Here is a 22,465-nt window from a genome sequence, read left to right on the forward strand (position 1 = left end):
CTTTGTGCCTAAGGTGGGACTAGAACTCCCGGTCTCCCCATTTCTAAGCCTGTTGCCTTTAACCACTACATCAAACTGGCTCTCATCTCTGCACTAGGACAGTAATATCTGGGCTACTGAAAATAATAAATCATGTCTTTATTAGATAAATATGAAGTCAGCACTTCTGCCAGAGAGGCAAGGAGAACAAAGTTGAAAAAGTTGAATACCCTAATCTGACTCAAGAAATAGAGATGCCTTTTAACAATGTGTCCTGAGCTTCACATGATTTTAATGACTAAGTCACAAAATAAATTAGGACTTTAAGTACAAACACATAACCACAAAACAAGGGGGAAAAGAATCTTCCCACGCTGCTAGGGATTAGTGTCAATGTAATTGCTGAAATGTCAGACTAGGGGACTCAGGTTCAGAAGAACAGCATCAAACAGAGCCTTACCAAATGTTCAATGCGCCGGACCGGGGCTGTATTCCGTCTCTAAACATATGGAAGAAGGTGACACACGTTTAAGTTCAAATACAAAATGAAGGGCATTAACAACAAGATTGCAGGATGGTGCTGTACAATTTCTTCCCCAAATAAGCTCTCTGTAGGGATGTTGCTGCTCATTGAATTGTGAGAGCTGCTAACCACAGAGCTGAAGAAGAACCATGCAGTGGCAATAGCTATGTGACATTTTCCTGCTAGGAGATGCCACCCAAACAACCTACCATGAACATACATTTCTCCCTCCACCCAGAATCCTCCCAGGATACAAGTCACTACTACACAGAGTAACCCATATATCTGAGCAAAATCTGCCAGGGTTTTCCTTTGATGTCCCGTCTCCGCTTAACACAGAGGTAGAAACCGTATTGCCACTGGGAGCGGCAAGCCTTCTTTTTTCCCAGGGACCTAACTGGACTGAAATTCCCAATTCTATTACCATTGCCACATATTGTTATATCTTTATCATTATGCATGTTTTTAAAAAAGGAAAAATGCCCTTGCTGGGGAAAAAAAAAGAAATACATAGTGCTGCTGAAAAATAATGATTTCTTGCATAATCTTGTCAATGTAATTGGGGGGAGGGAACTCCAGGAATTGCAAAGAAAAGGCTGGCAGGCTTTAGGTTGACTATCCCTGCTCTACCAATAGGAACTGCTAGGAAGCCTTCATAGATCAAACAATACTGAAGATTTGTGGGGTCCTGGAGAATATCCTTACTTCCTTATTTATGGCAAGCGTTGGCTCATATTATGAGGAAGTGTGGGAGCTAATGCATAGGAAGGCAGATTCACAACATCATGGCCAGAAAGTCCTTTACCCAACTCTGGCTGGTACACCATCTATGGCCTTACCCACAATAGGACCACCGGGGATGGTCACCCTTGCCCTTCTCATCTCTCAACTAGATTACCATAATTCACTCTACATGTGGCTGCACTCAAAAACCACCTGGGAACTTCCAGTAGTGTAATAAGAAACAGCCTATGTGCTTACTGGGCAGCCTCATTAGTGTCATGGCACACCACTCCTGTGGAAACTTGCATCGGCTTCTAGTCTGTTTCCAAGTGCAATTCAAAGTGTTGGTTATTACCTATAAAGCCTTCTATGGCTCAGGGCATGGTATTTGCAGGACCATCTATCCCATATGGACCCTGCCCACACCTTATACTAGAGAAAACGTCCGTTCAAAGTTCTACCTACCAAGATAAGATCAGAGGGGGCTCAAATGTGGATGTTCTCTGCATGAGTCCTCTGTCAGAGCTGTCCCTGTCAGGTGAGCACACCCCTCCTCCCAAGCTTTCCAGAAGCTTGTAAAAACTTGGCAGTTCTGGAAGGCCTCTAGGTCCAGATTGTTGTGGTCCTATTGGTGCCAATATGAGGTTGTCATAATAATAGTGTGTATTAGGTTGAATTATATTTATCATTTTGCATTGGTTTATGTTACTGTTGCTCTTTTAGACTCATTTAGTCTATAAATGTAGGTGGAACTAGTTAGATCCAACCAGGAAATCAACTCTACAGGAAAGCTAAAACTACTATATTGAGATTGACTATAATAACAGAAACTTGCAAGTCTGATCGAGCTGCACCTTCTCCCCCTTCTTATACTCCAGTGAATCAGGGAGGTGTCCGCCTGAGCCACTTCCAAATGTTATCTTGTTGCTCTTACATGTGGACTTAAAAACGCTTCAGCCCCCTTTGCTTAGGTAATGGTTCCTGCATATCTCTGTCAAGGTCATCTTCCTTACTCTCCACACTTAGAATAAAATAAATAAAGTTGTCTTTCACACATGATCGTGTGTTCAGAAAACCACCTAGCCATACCAAACTCTTTGCTCGTTTTATTAAAGAGAAGTGCTGTGACCCAATTTCTATCCTTTAATATGTTGAACTTTTATTGGAATTGCTATTAGTAATCTATTGACCTGATTCTTCATTCTGTTTTGTGGATTCACTGGCTGGCTCTTCCATTTTGTCCCTCAGTTCAACTTGGCAGTACTTGAGGGAAGTGCAACCTGTCATCAGGAGGGGAATAGAGGTGGAGGTTTTGGATCAGTTGTGGCCTCTTCTTTTAAGCTCACTAAACTCACTGCCATTGCAATGGAAACTCACAAATCAAAATAGCCCTAAGTGGTCAGGAGCTTGAGATGAAAACTTGGGTAGGGTAAATATTTGTTTTCCTATTATGCAGGATTGAGTAATCTTTTTATGCTTAGAAATTATTTTTTCCACCATTTAAAAAAGAAAAGGGGGCTTCTGAAGGCTACAAGGGACATAACAATGCAGAGACACCTGTCCAGGCAGTGGAGCCAAACTTCAGCCTATTGGAGGCTTCATGGACTTATTTTGCTTACTAATCCTTTTTAAAAATGGAAATTTGTACTATGATATAACCTTGGATGGTTCTAGGGCCACAAAAAACTTGCTGGGGGCCACCTGGTTGGGCATCATGACTCTGAAGCAATGGTTTTCCAACTCCTTCCTCTCCTGAAGTGTCTTTTGTATCTGCTTGTTGGTCAAGGCACCCTGGACATGATTTGCAGGTCTGAAGTCATGGACACTAAATTCTCTGTAAGTATTTTTGGGCTTAGCTCCAGCTTCAACCCAGAATTCACTTTAGGATGTCCTTTTGAAGGTGAAGAGTTGGTCAATAATGCAGAACAAGTGAACATTAATTATGTTGCCTTCTATCCCTGACGGCCCTATCAAGGAACTGTTGATAAAGTTCCAAGGATTTCTACAAACAGAATTTGCAAGTCATTGCAAACAGAACTGGTCTTGAAAGATTCCAGTGGGAGTTGCTGTTAAGTGAGCCAGCAGCAAGAATTGTGATAGGATTTGCAAGAACTGGGGTATGGCAGAATGAATCTCTGCACCGCACTAGTAGATTCCTGGATGGCTAGCAATAGATCAGCAAGGATCTCTCCAAATTCCAAGCACCAAACAATAGTGGGAACCAACTAACTTCTTTCCTGCCCTAAACTGACTCTCCTCCCACCCAAATTACACAAGTGGGGGAAAAAAAAAGCTTTGGTGAAAGCCATCTGAGGAAGTAGACTCTGACCCGCAATAGCTTATGTGACAGCACGCCTTTAAGCCATCACAGTATTTCTCACTATGTCCAGCTATCCACTGACCTACAAGGAGAAGAGGATTTGCCGTGAAATTCAGGCAGCTTCCTGCTCACACAAGAACACAAAGCAAGAAGGCAGAGCTGAGAGCATCAGCTCCAGACTAACCAGGCTGTATGAAAATCTTGGCATTCGCTCCCCTTCAAACAATTCTGCAGTCTCCCTTGAACCTCTCAGCCTTCCCTGCAACAACTTGCATGGCTTCTCTTCTACTGAACTCTCACCCCACCCACCCTCCACTTTTGTGCAGATGAGGTCACCCATGAATGGAGTGAAAGAAGAAGAAAACCCACTCCAGTGGCTTGCCCAGGTGGAACAGGCACAGGCTGACCCAACTTTAGATCCGTTTTTGTTCAGCAGAATGCAAGCAAGAGATCTGGCACACACATTTGGACAGCCCTGGGGAACAGCACCTAGTCACATGAACTTAACTGCAAGAAGGGAGTGGAATAAACTAAAGTCAAAGAATCAGCCAATTCAAACTGTTGCACTGCTCCCTTTGGTATTGGACAAAGTTCACATTTTTTTGTTGTTGACTGGCAAGATGGGGGGAACCTAAACCAATTAGGGGGTGCTAAATGGATCTTCAAATTCCTATCAATCCTCCTTGCTCCTCTGGGGAAAAATAACTAAAGTGTAAATATATTTATGTCCCATCCTCAGTATCCAATTGCTGTAATTCTTGCGAAGTCAGGTTCTGAGAAGGGGAGGAAATGCTCAATTGCAGTCACCTCTTTTCTTTTGCCTTCCAACGGAGTCACAACTAAACTGGCCAGGGCAACGTATTGCAGATCCGTTCCCTTAATCCAGAGACACGGGAGCTCTTTTGCTACCCTTTAAAGATGCAAGTGGTCCCTATTAAGCGAGTGCTTTTTATCAATCAAAGATTAAGAGAAAGCCATGATCATTACTGCTTCTCTGTTCCCAAAGTGAGGGTGGTGATGGGCCTCTGGAGTGAAGCTTGGACAATCTCTGATCTGTTTCTTTGCCTCTCAGATTTCCAAGATACTAGGCAGTAGCCAAAAATTCTTCTGCCAAGGTTTCCTTGAACTTCTGTGTAGGAGGTAGAGCTGAATACTCTCCCGTTGCCCAAGGATTAGTTCACTATAAGGAAAACTGCCACTCCCAGGCCAGAGCAAAAAGACTTGTCCAACATCAGTAATAAGGGAAGGTGTCCTCTTAAGTTGCATTATTAGCATTTCTCCCATTCCCTCCTTAAGGAGAGAATTCTGTTCCTATTGCTGTTTTTCCTTGTAGCTCAGTATGCTAAGACCCACAGGATTACTGTCCTTCCTACTCATCTCACCCTGTGCTGAACCAGTTCCTCTTTGGACAGATGGGTGAGGCCAAGGACACAAAACTCATCCAAGACCAAAGATGGATTTGAAACCCAAGTGTGTCCAATAAACTCTCTGACTACACTCGGGGAACTAATACTTCCTTACAGATGTTTCTTGCGGTGCCCTGCAGTCAAGGGTCAATCTACAAGGTGAACTACAGTATATTGTGTAACAAGGAATAAGGTAGCTGCTACCAGTCCACTATTCCAGCTGTAGGAGGTAATGGTTTGTCTCCATCCATTTACCCATCCTAATTGTCACAAATACTGTATAAAAAGGGCCATTCAGGAATACTGAGGAGATACTGAGATATCTAAAGATGCTTGTGAATTCTAAAATAAATATATATATGGGCCAAAGTTCACTGCTCTAACATAATTAAACATAGCATTATACACTTCTGCAATTTGTAAAAACCTTGATTCAGATTTTGGCTCCCTACACTTCAGGCCACCCTTAAAGAGTTGTTTGAGTTGGGCAGTCTTATAAATCTAGTAAATAAATAAACAAACATGCATATTTTAAGAGAAAGAGGTTAGGAAATGTGCATTTTAAAATGCAATGTGCTTGTAAAATATGTATTCAGATGTATATTTGCATAAATTTGTTTTTTCTTAACAATAAATTAATACAAGAAGGGAAAAAAGACAAATCATGCCAATGATTAAACACATGCAAAAGTAACATGGTCAAGAAATAGAGTGATGCTGAGATGCTCTCATAGAATAAAAAACAACAACTGTCCAGGTGGAACTCATATGGTAAAGAATAATCAAAATGAACACACACAAACCATAAGAAGGTAAGTCAGTCCTCAAACTAGACTTGACTTTTGGTTACTTTTGGACACATTCATGCCTTTTTCTTAGCAGTGGTACAGACTCTGTTTGCCACTCCTCATTCCAGTATTTTCAAGTTCTCACCCTAGCTTCCCACCCTGTAAGTTTCTGGTGGTCTCCCATTCAAATGATGACCATCTCCAATCTAAATTTCCTAATATGGTTAGCAGTTTTCAAAGGAAGGCAACATTTAAGTACACTTAATCTAATGCATTCTCTTAAAGCAAGTGGAGGGGAGGCACAATTTTTACTTGTTTTTGAATTTGTTCTCTACCACAATGCCCAAGTGAGCCCTTGGGATGACAAATAATCATGGCTGGAAAAGACAACAAAGCTATTTTTAAGGGTAATACAAAAAATAATTGAGAAAACTATCCATATTTTTCATTTGCAACTGAAATAGCAATGGAGACTTTAAAAGAAGATGGATTAGAAAAACATGTTCAGAGAGAGCAGTTATACACCCCTCCTTCCATAAATATCTCCCTTGAAGAAAAAAATCCACAACTCTTAACCAGTTTTTGAAAGGTATGAAAAACACTAGCCTGAGTGGCTTTTTTGTGGAAAGTTTCAAGACAGGAGGCCACTGTAAGGAAAGCCCTCCCAGCCAAGGAGGAATTAGGTTTTGGTGTTTTTGTTTTTGGTCCTAAATGTATATGTCAAGTCTGGTTCAAAAATCAACTGAGAGTCAGTGCAGGCTTTTAACACCCCCCACCCCACCCCCTATAACTTGTTGCCCTGTAATTCTCTTCCTCAGGCAAATGATGAAATGATGTCTGCATTTTCCAGGCAGCCTTCAAAACCAGCCCGACATGGAGTGCATTACAGAAGTCTACCCCAAAGAATGCTAGTGACAAGAAGCCAGTTCACCAATGGTTTGAGTCATTTTGGGTGTCAGTGGCCACCAGAGCATTCAGGAACAATGCTGGACTGAATAGCTTCACTGGGCAATTGCCTGATCTTTCAAAGGGCTGCTCCATACAACTTGCTAACTGCAGCTCAGATACCCATTAACCATCTTTAGAGGTTGTGATGCAGCTTTTGTCTTACGCCCCAACCCATTGTGGAGGCAGCCTGAATACGTCCAAAGCTGTTCCAATTTAAAGCACTGCTTTCCATCTTCTCCCCACTTGGCATATGAACGCTCCACGACCCATTCGCAATACCAGTGATGAGGCACACCTGGGCCAGCATCTGCCAAGGGTCTCCATGGAATTATCTTCCCGTGTAAGTGCCATACAGGCAATACACAGGCTCCTTATGCATACTAGTATACTGATCTCCTGGAAGATCACTAGACCTGTTATTAAACTTACGTATTTCAAAAGAGTGGGTGTAGAAACAAAACAAAACAAGTTTAGACTGGGAAATAGATATATTGAGTTATATACCTAACCCTAACCCTAACCCTGTTCCAAAAGAACGCATTAAAGATTTTCTGCTGCTTATCACAACAAGGGATTTTGGATGGCCATGTTTTGATTACTTTGGGAGGAAGGCAGTGCCATTGTGCCTACTCTCCTACTGTGCTGTAGACTCCATAGGATACTCCCAGGTTCTGACCACTGTGACACTTGCTGCCAGCATGGCCATTCCCTCCTTGCAACGTTTACTGATTTGGGCTGTTTGGAAGCTGGGGTGAAATTTACACGAGTTTGGACAGTTTCCCCTTTCAGCCCAAATCACAGGAAGCCAACACACTCTTCAGGAAGACTGGTAAACCTCTATCCAAAACACACCAGCTGACAGGTTGGTGGGGTGGAGGAGAGGCTGGAATGAAGTGGGAGGGAACTTTCTCAATGGGCCAAGCAAACTCCCTCCTGCTTCACTCTGTACCCCTCCAGCTAGTCAGCTGGCTTATTTTTGGACCCAAGTCTACTGGCCATCCAGAAGACTGCACAGTATATCCCAAGTGACAGGTTACTGGCACGGAGCAAACTGCACTGGTCACCTGTTGAGCAAGCAAGCAACTTGAAAGATGGTATCGGCCTCATGGGGTCAACCAGATACGAGTCACAACCAGATGAGCTAATTCTACTTTACTGTAAAGCAACATTGACAGAATCTTGCAAGTCTGAAAGTATAATTCTCCTCCTGTCTCCTTTACCACCTGAGAAACTAGGGAGGGTCCCTTCTGAGCCTCTTGCCCTGCCCACTATCCAGCTGCGGGCTATGCTGTCTCTTATCTGACCGTTCCCTTGGCAGCATCTTTTGGCCCAGTCTCCCAAGGTCTTTCCCACATACCATTACAGGTGGTTTCTTTCCCAGGTACCCAACTACCATTCTTGCTGCCATATTTAACTGTTGTTGTTTTTTCCTGCCAACTGGTGATGCTGGTGGGAGGGGAAACAAAACTAGGGAATCGATCAATTGCTGTGCTTAAATTGTCCTGCAGTAAAGCTCTAAGAACAGGACCATTTCACAAGGCTCATTACTGAAGCTGATTAGATGGTGGCCATCAGGGCACTGCAAATTATCCCAGAATATTTTTCTGCAACTCAAGGACTGGAGAAATTTACATTAATGCATCAGCGAGGAAGAGCTCCAAGGGAGTATATCTCCATCCAGTACAGGAAATCATCAGCTCCCAATCAGTTTCTTCTATCCCCTCACCACTGATTTCTCCACCTTTTTCTAACTGAGCTTGTTCACCACCATTGTCTCCAAGTCTCAATTCAGACCTTCTACCTCCTCACCTAGTTTCTGCGAAAGAAGGAACAGAGGTGGCATAATCAAACCCTCAACATAATGTCCTGAAATAATTAAAAACTGAGGATGGTGGGGTGAATAGTGATTTTGGAACTATCAATGTAGTCACCAGGAGTCAAAAACAACTTGATGGCATATAATCATAATCTACCATTAGGACTCTTGCAAAAGTCCTAAATAGTAGAGGTAAGTAGCGTGAAGAAGGATAGATGGTCCCCTTCACATCACAACAGCCGCAATGAAAACACCTAAAGCTGTTTCACTCACTGCCCCCTCCAGAGTATCAGGTGACTCTGGATGCACTATCCACAAGTCTGCTCTGCCAGAATGCCAAGGTTGGCCATCTCCTTCAGAGTATTAACAAAGTTTTGATGCATAGTATGTGCGAGTGGAAAATCTCTAAGGTTATCTTAATGTCCGCACTGGTGTTAAGGTACATTTCTAATTTTTTACTTCCTTTGTATTCAGCTTTTCAGTTTTTGTTAGCTTGCCTTGAGAGTGCCCAAACTGAGTAAAAGGCAAACAAATAATAACTGGAAATCCCAGATATCAAATTGATCAATTAAATAAAGTACTCTGGTCAAATTCTTTTAGCTCAACCTGAGTTCAGCTAATACAAAGAGTCCTTAATACCTTGGCATTTGGGGGAAGGCAGATTCAGTCATCTTCACTAGAGTAGCCAAAGTGGGAAAGATTTGGTTAGTTCAACCAATAAGCTGACAATTATGACCAGGGTGATCATCTAAATGGAAACTGCCCGTTCAGCCATGTCATCTTGGATAAAGAAATGCATACATTACTTGATCATTTGGATAGGGGAAAAAAAAAGCAAGCATTCACAGAAATCCTCATCAGGCAGAAAAAAGTAGCTATTTATAAAGTGCACTGAATCAACACATGTCTAGGTTATAACGGAAAAAGAGAGTGCACTCACAGATATACTTTGAATAGTGGTGCCTCGACAGAACACATGCTCTTTTGTTCTGTGTACAGCCCCCTGCCCAAAAGTAATCTTGGGTCAGGGAGTAGGCAGCATCTTTCTGTAGGGTGGGCAAAAGTTGGCAACACGTTACGTGGAAGGATTGGAGAAGGAGCTTTATGAAACAACAGAAACAGCTCTAACTCATCCCAGACTAAGGTTTTTCCAGCTCTTTTAAAAATGAGTAATGGAGTAATAAGAATCAAGCATAGGAAGTATTTTAAATAATATCTGAATAAATCAGCAACACAAATTTTGAATTGAAAAAAAATGTGCCAGCAGCCTTTCACATACTGTATTCTAAAATATTGGAGAAAAATGGAAGAGCAGGGTATGGGAAAATTAATAATTCCTACAAGTGCCAAAAGCTTTGCAGAGACAGGCAATTATGCAAGATCATAATTCCAAAGAGAAAAACCTCAGAGAAAATCCCCTTTTTAAAGAGACAGCTATATGGAGCCACCCTTTGTGACACGTTTGATTTCCTTACATGCACAGATCTGCAGCTCACCTGTCAGAGCACCCAGAGCTAAAACAACAAAGCATCTTGCCCCACGTCAACAACCAGCCTTTTTATAATTGCCTAAAGTCTTCAAAGCACCACAGGGCCCTTTGTCAACTTCACCACAAGACACTACCCCACCTTTCTCCCCTGGAAAGTTGAATGTGGGTCAAGTGCCAAATGGGCAGAGGGTGGTGAAAGAACAGGCACTTACCAGTTCACCCGGAGGGAGGGGCTGGCAGGAAGATGGCACCTGGAAATGAGAAAGGGAGAGAGATGAGTCCCAGTGCACATGCCAGTTCAACTTTGAAGTTGCCAACACCGTCCACTTCCCCCCTAACCGAGACCTCTGCAGTGACATCTGAAGATCTCCTCCCTTTCCCCAGAGTAGGATGTGGGGCAGGGGAGCAGGAGAGGAGTCTCTTGTCTCCTCCGGGCTCGCCTCTTCAAGAAGCAGAAGCTGCCTCGTTCCCATCAGGGTGTTTCCTTTGGCTGGGGCTGGGCCCTTCCAATGACAGCACACATACAGGCAGCAATTCATCAGGCTGCAAGGCAGCATGGCCAAATCTGGCACAGGGGGTACTACAGAGAAAAATAAACATAGAAAAGGACCCCACCCAAGAGGGAAGCAACAGTGAGGCTATTCAGACTGGCTTGTTCCCCTCCCACCTGGTGGAACTGCCAGGGCATTCCTGGGTGACCGGTAAGAGAGCAGAGGGATATTTTAGTGCCCCCCCGGCCTCCTGCGGTTGAAGGAGGGTAAAGGGTAGAGAACCAGCCTGATCCTGTGATGAGGGAGAGACCTCAGCCTCAGTTGGGGTCACCCCCCCCAACCATAGGTTGTACCTAAGGTCAAATGTATTAACTCCAGATACTTCCAGACAAAGGTTTCATAAAGCCAGCACCTGGCCTCCTTTCATGGAATTTTACAGACGAGTCCAGAATGCGTCATCTTCTACTTTGAACCTTCCCTTTTCCCCTGCAATATTTCTTGTTCATTTTTGTCTTTCTGCAACAAAATTGCTCACGAGGAAAAGACAGAATAGCTGCACAATGTGCAGTTGTTTTGTTGGGCTATTCATAATGCTCTGAAGTGTTATCTTTTGGGAAGCCCTGCCAGAGCCTTTCCATATTTTTAATTCTGCTGGGTCATGTTGTTGCCTTCACTGGATCCCCATAAGGCAGCCTTAAGTTGACCAAAGCTTAGCTGCTGTTAATGCAGTTTTTGCAATTGTTCAGTTGATCAACTATTTTGTCAGTGATGCAGTTAGATCACCTCTAGGGAGTGGGAAGAACTGGGCAGCTATTGGGTAGTGAGGTTTCTAAGGCCATTCTGTTTTGGGCAGTGGGAGAATCCAATTCTCTCCTTCTCCCCACCAGATCCTTGAGTCTAGCCCTGGCTCTATGACCTGGATCAGCCTGACCAGCAGCTGACCAGCAAAGGGCAGCAAGGTCAAGGGCTGAAGTCTGATGGCGAAGTCTCCCCATGCCTGACAAATGTTGATTGGGCTTCTTTGAATGTTGAGTTTAACACTCATTGGAATAGTGCTAAACCCATGTTCAGAATTAGTCTATCAGCTGATAGTTGGACTCCCTTTGAACATACCTGCACAAAACACTTGCACAAAACTAGAGTGAGTTTTGACCAGAGGCTGAAGCTCCTGGTGAAGCCATCTGAAAAAACTTAAAAACCCACGTGAAGGAGAGTGATTAGAGGATGTTTCCCCACCAGCTGGTGATATTTGAGGGAAGAGAAGGAAAACAAAGCCAGAGAAATCCATCACCCACTTTCCTTAATATGTCCTCTACACTATGAATAATGACAGAAGCCTTTATTGGCCTTGAACCTACAGCTGGAGAGGGATCACCAACGGAGGCAGCATATTATATGTTGGGATCGCGTTTTGCTGGTTCAAGGACTGATGGACAGCATGTTAACTTGGCTGTGAGAAAATCCCTTTTCAATCCAATTGTACTTCATCTGCTGAGTGCCTGTCTCCTGACTACATAGGAAGAGGCTAATACAAATAAATATATACAGTTATGTTTGGACAAATGTCTAATCAGAGTAAAATTAATTCATGGCTCTCAGTGAAACTAAACAGCATGTGGAAACATCCGGGGAAAGGAAGATAGTACCCTCCTTATATCAGCAACCACAAACTCCCATAATCCCCCCAGAGTCAAGCTGGATGTGGCTGATGAAATTTATTGACCAATCACCTGGAAGGTGTTAAATTGCTCCTTCCCGGACATCAGTGTAACAAATCCAGGGTGACTCTGTTGTATGAACAGTGATGAGCCCCACCTAGCTTTCCCTCCAAAGATTTCTGTAATTTAAAGAAGGGACACCTGACATGCCACAAAGCACAGCACTAACACCAGCTTTATTTCCACTTATTTTCCATTTTTAAGAAATAAAACTGATGGATGCCCATAGCCTTTATTTGGCAATATGCCTAATCTGGACAACAAGCAAAGCTAAGCTGGAATAGTAGAGAAGGGGAATGGGGAGTATCCTCACCAGTTTGTCTTCTTGCATATGGGCATCTTTTAACTGCCCATGCCATCATGGTAGCCACTCCGTGAAAGTGCCCACAACATGCTCCCCAAATTCCACAGGTCCTCACTAGCCCATAAAGGTTGCCTGAAAAAGGTGGAAGGTCCCCTGTGCAAGCACCGAGTCATGTCTGACCCTCTGGGGGGACGCCGCTTTTGTGACGTTTTCTTGGCAGACTATAGCGGGGTGGTTCGCCATTGCCTTCCCCAACTGTAATTACCTTTCCTTCAGCAAGCTGGGTACTCGTTTTACCGACCTCGGAAGGATGGAAGGCTGAGTCGACCCTAACCTTGGGCAAATGAAGAGCCACTGAAAGGGACAGTCCAGAGTAGAAAAGCAACATCAATGTTCTTGATGTTCTCCCTGCCCACCACTCTTCTGCCACATTTCCATCACAAATGCTCTTCCCAATATTCACTGGTGTTTCCTATACTTCAGAAAGTCCTAAACATTTTAGCAAGGAAAGTTAACAAAGTGCTACCTGAATTTGACATGGTATATCACTTCTTTAAAAAAAATATCTAAGTAGTAAATGTATTAGGTATATGTATTTACCAAGTAATTCATTTGCTTTCTAATAAGAACAGCAAACATTGCTAGAGATTTATTTCCATAAATAAGATTCTCTCTCTTTTTTTTTCCCAAACAGAAAACTGAGGTGGTTTTATTTAAAGCCTCAAGGACAGATATATAGAAAAAACATGTGTCTGGACTGTTTAATCTGTCACAGTTACAAACTGATCTTCCTCCTCTCTTCCAACATCTTTTTTACATCTTGATTCCAGAAATATTATTTCCTTATATTATTACCACTAGAATTCTGTAAATATAAATTAGGGATAGAATCCACCACGTCATTCGAATTTTTAAAAAGGCTTCCTTTTGTGCGTTGCAAAAAATCTTACCCAACAAGTGAAAGACCAACCTTATTCGGAATGGATAGGGTTCTGGAAGTATTCCAGCTGTATACATTAGGAAAGAATCTATGGGATGTTGTAGCACATCTGGTTATGACTCCATACACCGTAAGCCCCAGCTTAACTTCCTGATGGTTCTTTCCTCTCCTGTTGTTGTCAGTTTACTGGATCTTGATACAACGGACTTCTAATCCAAATTTCTCATCATCATTGCACAATGATGTCATCATGCCGTTGACAAAATCACATTTAATGGACCACTGGGAATAGTGGACAACTCCTCCTTCCCTACCCATCGGCGCATTAAGGTTTTACAATAACAGTTTTACCTGGGGAAGCTACTAAGGAAAAGTGCACATTATTTCCAAAAGCAATGGATCTTGCATATCTCCGTTGAGGGCATTTTGAGGAAGGCTGAAACTGTTCCCAAAGCACTGCCCCCTCTCCACTTTTGTGTAGCTTTATCCTGGGCCAAACTCTGCTCCAACTCGGCAAGCTTCAGGCCTCTCCCCAGGCTGATTCCATGCTCAACCATTGCACATGAGCACAAATGCTGAGCATGGCTGTTGCCCTTTCGTGGTTCTCCAGAACTCCTCATCTCAATAACAGACATTGCTGAAAGTGTTTTGCGGCAGCTGCTCTGTGCTGAGTATAGCCAGATTAAGTCTTCGATTCAGCTTTCGTGCAAGTATGCTTTTAATTCACTGTTATGACTACAGTAATGTAGCCACTCAGGCTCTTCAGTTTCAGTCGTGGTTGAAAAATGTTTTTGGCCAAGTGCTGTATGGTCTGCTGGACTGAGAGTCAGAAGCTGTTTGCACAGAGGCCCATGGATACCGTCCTTCACACGCAACGCATCTCACACATACCTGTCCTCCTTCCTACATGACCTTCCCTCACACCCTCACACACATCTCTCCTCTTTCCTCCGTATGCCACTCAGAAACACTTCCTCACACAAACATAATCATTCTCTTGTTCACACCTCCTCATTCATTTGCATTCCCCGCTTTCTCTTGCCTCTTCAGCACACATACCGACACATCGTTTCTTCATGCCCAACTCCTACACTCTCTCCGGCACATCATCCTCTAGTACATACTTCTCCTTCAAACACACCACTCCCTCATTTTCTCTCTCAAACCCACAGCTCCCTCCAACTTATTTATCCTGCATGCATCACAAGCACCGTTCCTTGCGAACCTCATTTTCCTTACACAGGCCACACTCCTTCATATACACCCTTCTGCAAACATATACAGTGTGTGCACAAACACACACACATGCATGGTTCCTTTTCACACAGATCCAGGCTGGATTATTATTTGGATGGGAGACCACCAGGGAATCCCAGGGCTGTAGGCTACATTGGAAAGTTTAAAAAAAAAAACTGGAAGAAGGCAGTGGGAAGCTACTTCCATACTGCTGCCCAGAAAATTACATGGGTGTGCCCATGAGGTCCCCAGGAACTGAGTTCCCCTTGAAAGAGACTTTAAGCAGAGGAAAGCTTTTTGCGCTGAAAACAGACAGCAATTCTTGATTGCATTTTAGAGATTTGCAAGCATATGTGACAAGGTTTTTTACGTACATCTGTAAAACATTGGTGCTAATTTAGTTGTGTGATTTTTTAATGCACTATCTCAATTGCTTTTTTTTTAATATCTGGAAAACTGCATGGTCAAATCAAATAATGGAATTTGGTGAAGAAATTCAACAGCAATTTCTGGAATGCTGGGTAACCTAGAATCCAGAGATGGAATGAAGTGTGAATCCAGAGGTGCAAATCCAGATGTGAGGCCAGTGTGCAAATTGGCAGGTCACGAGCCCTTGCCCAAACCAACCATCAACACATTTTGAAATTACACTGTGTTTGAGCGAGGGTACAATTAAGCCAGCAGCCTCTATCAAAAAGGGATTCTGGCTGGGCTGTGGCACTGAGTGTTTTGTTTTTTCATGCTTTAATTAAAAAGGAAAAAACCAAAAGCCCTCCAGCAGTGGGGAAGCTGCCTTCTCTTCTGAAGCCCTAGAGGAATGGTTGAATCAGCCAGATTCTTTGGTCCCACAACAAGGGAGGATTGTCAAATAATCCGGGCCTTTTAAGCCAACTCTTGTCTTTGAATAATGGATTCTTCAAACAGAAGGAACTTTTCCACCCTTTCTCCCTCTCCCCTTAGAACATCTTTCTCTAATTTGGTGCCTTCCAGATGTGCCTGGACTTGAGAATTGCAGCCCTCCCAATTCTGGATCACCCAGGCTAGTTTAGACTAACCTCTACTAAATAATCTCCAAACAGATGTTAATGAAGTTAAAGGAAAAACGTACAAGTGTTTCTGGCATCAGTCACGTGTTTCAAATCTTATTCTTTGAGTGAAACGTGTTGTGGATTCCATCTGATGGGAGGCTGGTCATCCAACCCAGCTCTGACTCCCAGCATAGGATCCCATTTAAAACAATTAGGATTTTGGAAGCTAATGCTTCCAAATCCAAATTCCATAAATTATTCTCACAGGTGAAATGCTTGCTTATGGAAAGGATGGCCGCTTCTGCAGTTACAGCAGAACAAAACCCACAACACAGCCCCAAAGAAGCACATACACCAAAACAGCTGTGTGTGTCTACATCAAGCCATTTGTGGACAGAAGAACAGAAAACTAGCAATGAAAATAAAAATCAGCAGCTGGATTTTTAGCAGCAGGAGGAAAATATGTTTTGCCTACTTTGGCAAGTATGTGGATCACCCTTCCCCAACCTAGAGCTCACCATGTATATTGGATTACAACTCCCCAAATTCACATAAAAAATACAAAGAACTTTTGTTCTGATTCCCATCCTGGCTGTGCTTGATATGGCTTCCCTACCCGCCACAGAACATGAAATCCTTACCCAAATATAACCCCGCCCCCCCCATCCAGCTCAATGTTTTCCAATGGTTCAGCTGTGGGAAATTTTGGGGATGCTGAGCAGATCTTGCAGGATTGATGCTCTGGAGGAAGTTTTGTGCTATCCCTCCTCCTCCTCCATTTCTCCCCCCCCCCCTTCATCTCTCAAGCAAACCACAGCCTGGGAAAACATCTGGACCAGCCCATGGGACAAGGGGGGGAGGTCGTCAGGATGTGGGAAACTACAGGAGAGGCTAAAGTGTCGACATAGCTCAAGAGCCAAGCCCACAACCTCAGCCGGCCTGCTTCTTAACAAGAGAAAGGCATCCCACACTTTACACGCCTGTTACAACTGCTAAGCAAAGGGACAAACTTTTGAGTGTGGAGGGGAGAGGGAATTTCTATTCTCCCTCTCTTCCACATGCTACAGATGGAAGCAATGAAGCCCAGAGAGCAGGTTCAAGGTGACCAACGGGTCTGTCCTCAAAAGGGACCTATCTTGATCTCAGCATCTTTGTCAGTGATAGCTTGCCACCTTGAAACTCCTTCCTCAAAAGGAGGTTACACTATTTTCTAGAAGCTCATAAAAATTCTGCATCATGTTATAAACTACTGGTGTTTCTAGTTTTCTTAAACTAAACTGTAGCTTCCAATTGGTTTTAATGGTCTAAAACAGCTTTTAAAAGCCACCTTGAGAGAAGGTTTGTTCTAAAACTGTCTCACACAGAATTAAACAGAACCTCAAGTAAGCTGACCTAGCTCCTATCTTCCTGAAGTGCTGGTTTTCTACTACCAAGGAGTTTTTTTACCCAGGAAGCATTCCCCCCAACCAGAGGAGGCTTTGGTTGGCTGTTAGAGAGACAAAGACTGTTAGCTTGGCTAGATAGAGCTATGCTGAAGACCTAGCAGAGCAAAGCCAGTCCTACAGGGGAAGGCAAAAAGTGACAACATCACAAGGCAATGCAACTTGGAGGCAACATGCAAGGCTCCAGCTCCATACCTCCAACTATAGCAATTGATCAGATGCTGAGAGGAAAGACTGCCCAAACCATTCAAAAGGTTTGTATGAGGCAAATTGTATAACAGTCTCCAATGCCTTTCCTGAACAGCCTCAAGCCTGTTGAAGTCCAAGGAAAGGCAGGGATGTAAAGGGGCTGCAAAGAGGACATTGCAAAATAAATTGCCCTGGATGAGTAACACAAAAGTTAAGCCATCCACCCTTGGCAAAGCTTAAATAGTTCAAAGAGCGTGCATGCCTGGGAGAGTCTCTAATCTAAACAGGACAGGGAAAAATCTTTTCCTTAGCTTTTGTTGTAGTTGCTTTGAAGATCCAATTAAAAAAAAATTAACTATCTCTAGCTGCCTTGTTAGGACATCCCACCTTCTGTAACGGAACTCCAAGGCTGCCAATGAGAGAGAGTGAATAAATATTTATCATCTCTCTATCTCTGTTTGTATCTATCTGGTAAAGCATCCTTCAAGTTGAACTCTCCTCCTGGTGATTTCCTGGACATATCCATGTTTTCTTGGCAACAATATGGAAGTGTTTTGGAATTCTCTTCTGGGACTTTTTAAACTTCCCCGTCAAGTTTACAGACCTAGGATTTCTTCATACCCAAGCATTCCATCTAAGCATTGGCCCTCCTTAGTTTTTTGGTATCACCCATGGACAGCTAGGCGCTGCCCTCAAGCTCAGCACATATAGAGTAGCTATGGTGTTTGTTAAAATAAAGGGGGAAAAACAGAAATAAATATGAAAAAATATTATCTGCTGAATGCTCCAAGGAATGAAATTATTTGCTGTCTAACAATTAAATAAAGAGAGTCACCACATCCCAGAGATGCATTACACAACTACAATATTACTGTAATGGCCCCGCCTGCAATCACAGCCTATTTAATTTTTGAGGGTCTTGGAGGATGGCCTCTGTTTAAGACCTCATTGAACATTAAGGTTCACATAAGAACAAGGAGTCCTTCAGACATTTTAAGCTCAAGCTGTAGAAGTAAAGCTATATGTCCAAGGAAGTTATAGTTGTTTTGTTGTTTACTCGTCCAGTCGCTTCCAACTCTTCGTGACTTCATGGACCAGCCCACGCCAGAGCTTCCTGTCGGTCATCACCACCCCCAACTGCCCCAAGGTCGAGTCCGTCACCTCTAGAATATCATCCATCCACCTTGCCCTTTGTTGGCCCCTCTAAACTACCCTATATTTTAGAAAGACAGATTATAACTATCTTGTGGTATGAAACCATCTATTCCAGCATTGCCTCTAAGAGTCATCAGGCACCTCTGAGTGGGATACACATCAGACATCAAAGCAGTGACATTCTCTACTTATTTATCTGGCATTCAGAGAGGATCATCTTAGCTGAGGATCTCCACTAGTGACTTCCCCCATTGTCTAGAGTCACCCAACCATCATTGTGCTGAGGACAGGCTTCAGTATTGCCCTGGGGATGGCTGGATGATGCTAGAAGGTACTGTAATGGGAAAATGGCATAAGACAGGAAGAGCCAGGTTTAATTCCCTGCTGAACTAAAACGTTGACCATGAGTCCATCACATGTTCAGCCTAACCTTCTTCATAAGTCTACGATGGAGATAAAATGGAAGAGTGGCATGTTCCGTACATCTCCTTGAGTGCTTTAGAAGAAAGGCAAGACATGAAGGTAATAAATACCCAAGTAAATCAAACCAAAGTTTGATTTGATTTTGATTTGAAATACCCAAGTAAATGGGTGCTTAAACATATAAAATAAAATGAAATAGACCAGCTGGGCATATGGATGATCTGTAAAGCAATCCTAGTTAATACCTGTTGATAGGCTTATCTTTTTATTGGAGAGAACATAAGAAATAATAAAGAGTAAGCAAAAGCAGTTTCCTTGTTTGTTAGTTCACCTACCTATACTTAACTGTCCCACTGACTAGCATTACTTCTAGGGGAGGGATTCTGCCCTCTTGTGGAGAGGGAAGAAAGCACATTTCTGCTAAAATAAAAAATCTGCACACTCTACACACCTGCTCCAAGAGCCAAATCTTATGTCAGTTCAGATGCAGGTCTTCTCTGTGCCCACAATCCAGGCAGTTATCCAGATCTTTTGGCTTCTTCTCACTCCAACACAGAGCTTCCCAGAAGAGGCACCAGCAGGGCCGAGGGAACCAGCAGCACTAGTCGTCCCACGGACAGGGACCAAAGCTGCACATGGTCTGGTCTCTCAATGCCTTGGTTGCTTTTCCCTGTCCCTCAGCCTCCTTCCCTCCTGAGTTCCAGTATCTTCCTTCCAGAGAGCAGAGCTACGTTTACAGAAATAGCCACTGAGTTTTTGGTTTAGAAAAGGGAAAACGTCCCCAAACAACAGCAGACTGAAGTCAAGTGGCTTCTCCTCCAGCTGCAGTCCTTGGCCCGGCTCCAAGGCAAACTCCGCTCCATAATTACACAATTTCAAAGAACAGCCCCATATGGGCTTAAAGGGCCAGAGATCCAGATCTCGTAGGCCTGCCCAGTCCAGCTCCAGGGATCATCCCTGAATGAAAGCACGTGAGGTGACACATTTGAATTGAACAGGTGTGTGCATATGCATCCAGGGAATCATTCTTCCTGGATTACATTTCAGGATGTCAGAACCTGCTCCCACAGAAGAGGCAGATGTGACCTCATTTGGTTTCCTTCCTGTTTCCATTTACCCTGCAAAGAATCCCAGTCTGGATCCCTATAACTTCTTCGAAAAATGCATCAGTGCTCTTGACTGATTCAACTGTAAGGTGTGGAAGTGAATGGCAGCCACCCAGCCCGAAAATAGATGGAGACAACCCACAATGTGAAAGAGAAAAGAGTCCTAGTGAACCATCTGAGTAAGAACACCAGATACCATAGCCCAGCCTTTCCAGCCTGGTGGCCTCTGGATGTGTGGGAACTATATTTCTCAGAATCTCCCAGCAAACTTGAAGATGACTGCTATAGCATTGTTGAAACTGAACAAGAAACAAGACAGGAAACCACAGTAAATGTATGTTGAGGATTGGTTTTTCCAGGGAATGGTTGGAAAGTTCACAATACAGGAGTCTTGGTGAAGCCAAGCTGGTTAACCCAAGGTGGGGCATAGCATAATCAGCTCTGCAAACTGTTTTCTGTTCCATGAAGGGGAAAGGCAGCATTACATTTTAAAAAAAGAAAAGGAAAAGAAAATAGGGGGAAAATAAAGTGGGGGGAAATGGGGGAAAATAAAGTGTGAGAGATCTTCTGTCTTAGAAAATACACAGAGAGAGCTACACTGGGCCAGAAATATTTGATGATTCCACCTACCAACCATATAGATTGGTACCATAAGGTCTTGCCTCAGGTTTGGAAAAGTTGACTTGATTAAGAAGAAATTACTTTGTGATCACTGCTTTTCCCAGAAAAGCATTCATACAATTCGAGAGTTGAGAATGAATATTTAATTGGATAATGCACTTAGCTTAAAAATCCAGTCTCTGAATGTAGCAATGAAAAAAGAAGAAATTAAAGCTTATCAAGAAATGGAATGAGACCTTACAGTATTTGGAAAACCAATCCTTACAATCTTGCAGCTCCTAACAATACAGTTTGGAAACATGTCTGTCTAGGGAATGAAATTTTACACGTGAAAATTTGCACATTTACTATTTGTGTCCAGATTGGGGAAAGTTGTGAGGGAATCCTTAGCTGAAAACATAGAACTGCACATATCCTACATGTTCATTACTGGAAGGAGAGCTAAAATGCCTGGATTTCTCTCTTCCTTCCCCCCACCCATAACTAAAGATCTGTTTGTAAACCAAAAGGCTCCAGCTACATTCACCAACAGCCAGGCAACTCTGGAGGTCCCCCTGAGGTCATACCATCTGACCTTTACCTCTTGAATCATGCCTTTTTCCCATTAGCTACAGCTGTCCCTGCTGCTGCCACCCCCTGAGTGAACATGGCCCTTCTGTGAACAGCCCTTGGCCATATAGAGCTTCTCTCCTGGAATTCAGCTGCGATTGGAGCCAGACCATTTGCTAAGATTGCTGCCTTTCTTCAGCAGCTCCCCCCCACCTCCTGCCATGTCAGCTTGCCTGACAGCAAATTATCTGCAGGGGGGAAAAAAGAAAAATCCCAGCCTGAAAGCAAGGAGAAGCCAGATGACCCCTCTATCTCCCCCCAGCAACTTTTCCTCTTCAGTTTCTGGGGATAGTCCAAAGCTCGACAGAGGGTGCAGCTCATTAGGAGAGCACATGTTCTATAGATAGAGATAAGGGGGAGAGGGTTGTACAATGTATCTTCATGTACGTGTGTTTTAACACTCCCACACACCCACCTATGAAACCCTAGTGCCAGGGAGTGATCTGATGCTGCCAATAGGGAAAGCTATGATAGTGACTGATGGGGAAACTGGCTGAGAACCTCCTTGCATGCCAGCCTCTATGGAAGAAATAATTAAGCCAGGATACCCAAAATCAACTTCAGTCACCTCTTTTTTTTGAAACTGATTACTTGGAAATATCCAAAATGTATTTTAGCCTTTGAATAAGCTTCTTCAACCTCAGCTTTGTGGTGAAACATGAATACTGGGCATGCATACTGTGTGTGTGTGTGTGTATACATATACTGTATTCTCCTTTCTCAATGGCTATAACAGCTGGTGGCCACTTTCATGTGTGAATTAGCCATTAGAGTTTTATCCACACCTTGAATATTCTGGCAGTTCAACGGAAGCTCACATGGATGGGGAAGAAGAGCACCCATTTAAGCTATTTTTCTTTTATTCCCCTCTTCCATACCCACATTTTACTTTATTCATGAGATGGGTAAATTATCTTTCACCTTTCAAAATTGCCAACTCTCCATGCAGAGACTACAATAAAGAAGAGAGGCTTTTGCCCCATCTGCTTGGAGTACGCTCTAGTTGCAAGATTCAAACGTTGAGCAGTTTGACAAAATCAGTAAGTAGAATGAGGGTGAAGGGGCTATAATTAGGGAAGTAAGGGTGGGATAGATGCAGTTGATCCCACAAATGCAATTCTACTGCCTGAAAGCACTGGACTCCAGAAGGAGGTGAAAAGGAATGTAAGGTTCTTGGTCTTCTTTTACCCCAAACAGTGACTCAGTTTGGA

The 22,465-nt window shown here is 43.3% G+C and overlaps 1 protein-coding gene across 4 annotated transcripts in view; it reads right to left on the minus strand.

Annotated features, from left to right (window-relative positions):
* TNS2 (tensin 2) overlaps positions 1–22,465 on the minus strand; it is a 132,041-nt gene that overhangs the window by 42,572 nt on the left and 67,004 nt on the right. For 3 of the 4 annotated variants that reach the window (XM_063293935.1, XM_063293938.1, XM_063293936.1), the window contains exons 4-5: positions 10,205–10,243; positions 440–478 (exon numbers count right to left, since the gene is read on the minus strand). In XM_063293935.1, the coding sequence (XP_063150005.1) occupies positions 440–478; positions 10,205–10,243 (78 nt within the window). Of the gene's footprint in view, positions 1–439; positions 479–10,204; positions 10,244–19,369; positions 19,660–22,465 lie in introns of those variants that run through there. The other variant, XM_063293939.1, reaches the window with a different exon arrangement.

This window comes from Candoia aspera, chromosome 2 (assembly GCF_035149785.1).
Source record: "Candoia aspera isolate rCanAsp1 chromosome 2, rCanAsp1.hap2, whole genome shotgun sequence".
Classification (NCBI taxonomy): Eukaryota; Metazoa; Chordata; class Lepidosauria; order Squamata; family Boidae; genus Candoia; species Candoia aspera.